This window comes from Entamoeba dispar, genomic scaffold (genome assembly GCF_000209125.1).
Source record: "Entamoeba dispar SAW760 scf_1105229458445 genomic scaffold, whole genome shotgun sequence".
Taxonomy (NCBI): domain Eukaryota; phylum Evosea; order Mastigamoebida; family Endamoebidae; genus Entamoeba; species Entamoeba dispar.
Window position 1 is genome coordinate 11211 of NW_001853196.1, and position 3653 is coordinate 14863.

The 3653-nt window shown below is 23.2% G+C and overlaps 2 protein-coding genes across 2 annotated transcripts in view, besides 11 other annotated features; both read right to left on the reverse strand.

Moving 5' to 3' along the window:
• The window catches only part of EDI_287250 (uncharacterized protein), a gene marked incomplete at both ends in the record, with an annotated part of 2428 nt that extends 2166 nt beyond the window's left edge, over positions 1-262 (reverse strand). Inside the window, one exon of the mRNA XM_001733211.1 lies at positions 1-262. This exon is cut by the window's left edge and continues 1952 nt beyond it. Coding sequence (XP_001733263.1) covers positions 1-262 — 262 coding nt within the window.
• Positions 263-287: 25 nt separating this feature from the next.
• Positions 288-350: a microsatellite.
• Positions 351-485: 135 nt separating this feature from the next.
• Positions 486-569: a sequence feature (AT_rich).
• A 5-nt stretch (positions 570-574) lies between these two features.
• On the reverse strand, positions 575-2615 carry EDI_287360 (serine-threonine protein kinase, putative; the record flags this gene model as incomplete). The annotated part of the gene is made up of 2 exons (XM_001734660.1): positions 575-2481; positions 2531-2615. The coding sequence occupies 2 exons, from the start codon at positions 2613-2615 to the stop codon at positions 575-577; spliced, it is 1992 nt and encodes a 663-aa protein (XP_001734712.1).
• Positions 715-745: a sequence feature (AT_rich).
• Positions 2182-2234: a sequence feature (AT_rich).
• Positions 2498-2525: a sequence feature (AT_rich).
• Positions 2616-2679: 64 nt separating the features above from the next.
• Positions 2680-2853: a sequence feature (AT_rich).
• Positions 2854-2958: 105 nt separating this feature from the next.
• Positions 2959-3006: a sequence feature (AT_rich).
• Positions 3007-3074: 68 nt separating this feature from the next.
• Positions 3075-3199: a sequence feature (AT_rich).
• Positions 3200-3220: 21 nt separating this feature from the next.
• Positions 3221-3276: a sequence feature (AT_rich).
• Positions 3277-3333: 57 nt separating this feature from the next.
• Positions 3334-3383: a sequence feature (AT_rich).
• A 228-nt stretch (positions 3384-3611) lies between these two features.
• Positions 3612-3653: a sequence feature (AT_rich).

The following is a 3653-nucleotide window of genomic DNA, read 5'->3' on the forward strand; positions in this document are numbered from 1 at the left end:
CATTCTTTGATGATGTTGCATAACAACTAGGATGTACATCACTTTTTTCTAAATAACTAACATTAACGTCTGACATAATTCCATTGAGAGATGGTACTATAATAACAAATGCTAAATCTGATGGAGCAATTTTTTGATCAGGAGAATACATTGAATGAAGAATCATTTTGACACTTGTTTTAGCTGTTTGTGTAATACAATTAACCTCAGCCTTGACGTCAATTTTATCTACATACAACGGAAATTTGCAGCATAGAGTCATCTTATAAAAAATGAATTAATAGTCCTTTTCTCTTCTTTTTTTTTCTATTGGCTTTTTTTCTTTTTTTATTTATTTTTATTTTTTATTTCTAACTCCAATAAATGAGAGATTCTTCCTACTATCTTTCATGAAACTTATTGTATACCAAACAGAGGATAAACTAGTATGACTCTTTAAGTTATTTAGTTTTGTAATAAAAATTTATCATGAAATCTTCCTTAAGATTTTTATTTTTTTGATTAGTAATCTTAAAAAATAATTTAATTAAAAAGACATAGTATTAAAACAAAAAAAAAAGATTTTTTTTCTCAATTAAATCATTTCTTCATTTAATAACGAGACCACTTCACTGTTATTAATTTCTTTAAAGAATGTGTCATTGTTTTGCATTTCATCGTATGTAGTTTGAAGGGCCATAATCAATTCATCTAAACTCCAACGTTCTTCAGTACTTTTTAAACAATTATTAATAATAATTTTTAACTCATCTTTGAGATTTTCACGGATTTTTGGTTTTTCTCCATCTTTGATACGTTCAAAAAGATCAAATTTGTTAGTAATTGTTCTATATGGTTTTTCTTTATTAATAATTTCATTTAGTACAATAGCATAACTATAAACATCTGTTTTCTCTGTTAATTCTTGAGATAGTACTTGTTCTGGAGACATGTAACATTCTTCTCCTTCAGTTCGTTCTCTTACAAGTAGTTTGACTCCATCAACGATACAAAAAGCCTTTGGACAAATATTTCCATGATAATGCCTTTCATTTTTTTCGTCATATTCTTTTAATTTAATAGCACATTGTAATAACACTGATAATTTTTCTTTGTCAGTTCCTGTGACCATATTCAATGGAGTTTCTACGTCCCATATTGTTTGTTGAGGAGGTGAAGGTAATATAAATGTATGACTTCTATGAAGAGAAGTACCTGCTTTTACTGTTTCAATTAATATAGAAGGCTCACTTTCATGTGTTGAAACATCAATAGAGAGTGATTGTTCAGGTGTTAATGAAAAGTTAGAAGGAGTAACAGTTCCATTAGGAATAACTGTAATAACTACTTGTTGTTGAGAGAGTGAAGTATTAATTAAATTTATTTGTATTGGGTTAGAATAATTATCAGGGATATCGATAGAAAGGGGGAATGAAGGAGGAAGATGAGGAGCAGGTGTAGCAATATAATCAATGAAAAGAAAAGCAGCAACAAAACTAGTTAATGAAACAACAGTAGTAACAATAATTCTTAATACATTATTTGCAAAAGATAATTTTCCTTGATTTTCATAACATTTATGATTGAAATAAGACCATCCATTTGGACAATAACCATAAGAATCACAACCATCATAAATATAATTATATGGAGATAATTTAGAATTAATAGGAACTAATGCACCCATATAATAATTTTTTCTTGTAAGATAAAATGAATTTCCATTAAATGTATTAGCTGTTGCATTCATCGTTAATACTTGTTCAAAACGAGGAGTTTTAGTAGTAAGTAAATTATCAAAAATCATAACACAACCACCTTTATTATTATTTAATGTTGGAATACCAATAATAACAAGATTTCCCATTGAATTTATAAAATTAAATGATGAAGACTTATAATGTGTTAAAGATTTAGTATTGTAAAATGGAATGTCATTTTTAATAAATTCATGTTGATATTGATCATTTAAAGAAAATATAGAAATTGAATTTAAGTCAGTAATAGCAACAAATAATGTATCAAAAATAGTCATATGAATAGGATCAGTTAAATATGTTTCACTTTTATCTTTAGTAACTTTTGGAGAACCAATATATGTAAGATTATTAGTTTCTATTTTAAATACGTTAATAGAACCATCATTATATTTTGTTGCTAGTGTTGATCCTCCACTTGTAAGTTGAATTCCACAATTGATTGAATAAATTATATTTTGAATAAATTTATTAGTAAATGAAATTATTTTATTATTTGTAGAACATGCAAAAAATAATTGGTGATTAGTAGAAAATGTTGCTGGAGATGTTATTGAAATGTCTAATTTTTTAGATGAATATTTTAATGTTGAATGAATAATAGAATAAACTGTATTTTGAATAACAATATTACTTTGTTCATTCCAAGGAATTAACAATAAATTAGTAAATGGTGTTTTATGATCAATAATAACTTGATGATTTACCCCATCCTTTTCTAATCTAAAAACAAATTGAGTTTTGTCTAATTGTGTTAGTAGTAAATAAAAAAGTTTTTATTAAAAAAAACAAACTACCTCCAATAGACGAAACAATAATTCTTCTAAACTGTTTTTCTGAAATTGCTAGAACAAGTTCTTGATTTGAGTCATATGACATTTCAGTTAATGTAGCACTACTCAAATAAATAAATAGTAGTAAAAGAAATAATTTCTTCTTTTCCATAAAAAATAACTTTTTAAGTTCTTTTTATTTCAAATAATAAAATTTCAATTTTTTTAAATTGAGAAAATTAATTTTTATTCATCTTTTTTCAATTTAAATTTTTAATTTTTCTTTATTTTTTAATAATTAGTAAATTTTGAAAAAGAATAAAAGTTTCATTAAATAATTTAATCAGACCCTTCAAAAATATTTCTTTTTGTTAGGTAATTATTTTTTATAACGTCTTCGTTATACAATAGATTAGTTTATGTCATAATTTAAAATAACTTCCCTTTTGTAATAATTTTTATCAAATACAATTTCTTATTTTAAAAAAATATAATTTGAAATACCAAGAAGATAGTTGTTTATTGAAAATTTTTTTGTATTTAACATTTTTTTTCAATAACTAGGATAAAATTATATTTAACAAATTAAAAATTTAATTCTTTTTTAAATATCCTCCTTTAAATTAATCAAAATAGAATCATTCAATTATTTATATTTGTTTTAATACTTTAAATTCATTATAAATATTACGTAAAGAACATACCCTTTACATTTATTGATTATTTAACATAATTTTTTAAATAAAAACAATTTTTTACTAATTATAGTCTTATTTTTCTTTTCTGTATTTTAGAAGAATTCTTATGAATTTGTGGTAAGAGAGTATTTTTAATAAAAACAATATTTTATTGAATAACTAAATATTAAAATATTCTACAAAACTGATTGTATAGTATGACCTCTTAAATCAATTTCTATTTACTATTAAGAAATTAACTCAAAGTTATCAGAAAACTTATGAGAAACATTAATGATTTCTTAGTCATAGTTTTCTTTTAGTGTTTTGGTCTTATTCACTAATTGAAAAAAAAAACAATAACTTATAATATAAAACTTTTTAAATACACAAAAAAGAGTAAAAGAGGATTTAAGAAGAATTCGAATTAATTTAATTGAAATAAATATAAATTTTATTGAAATTTT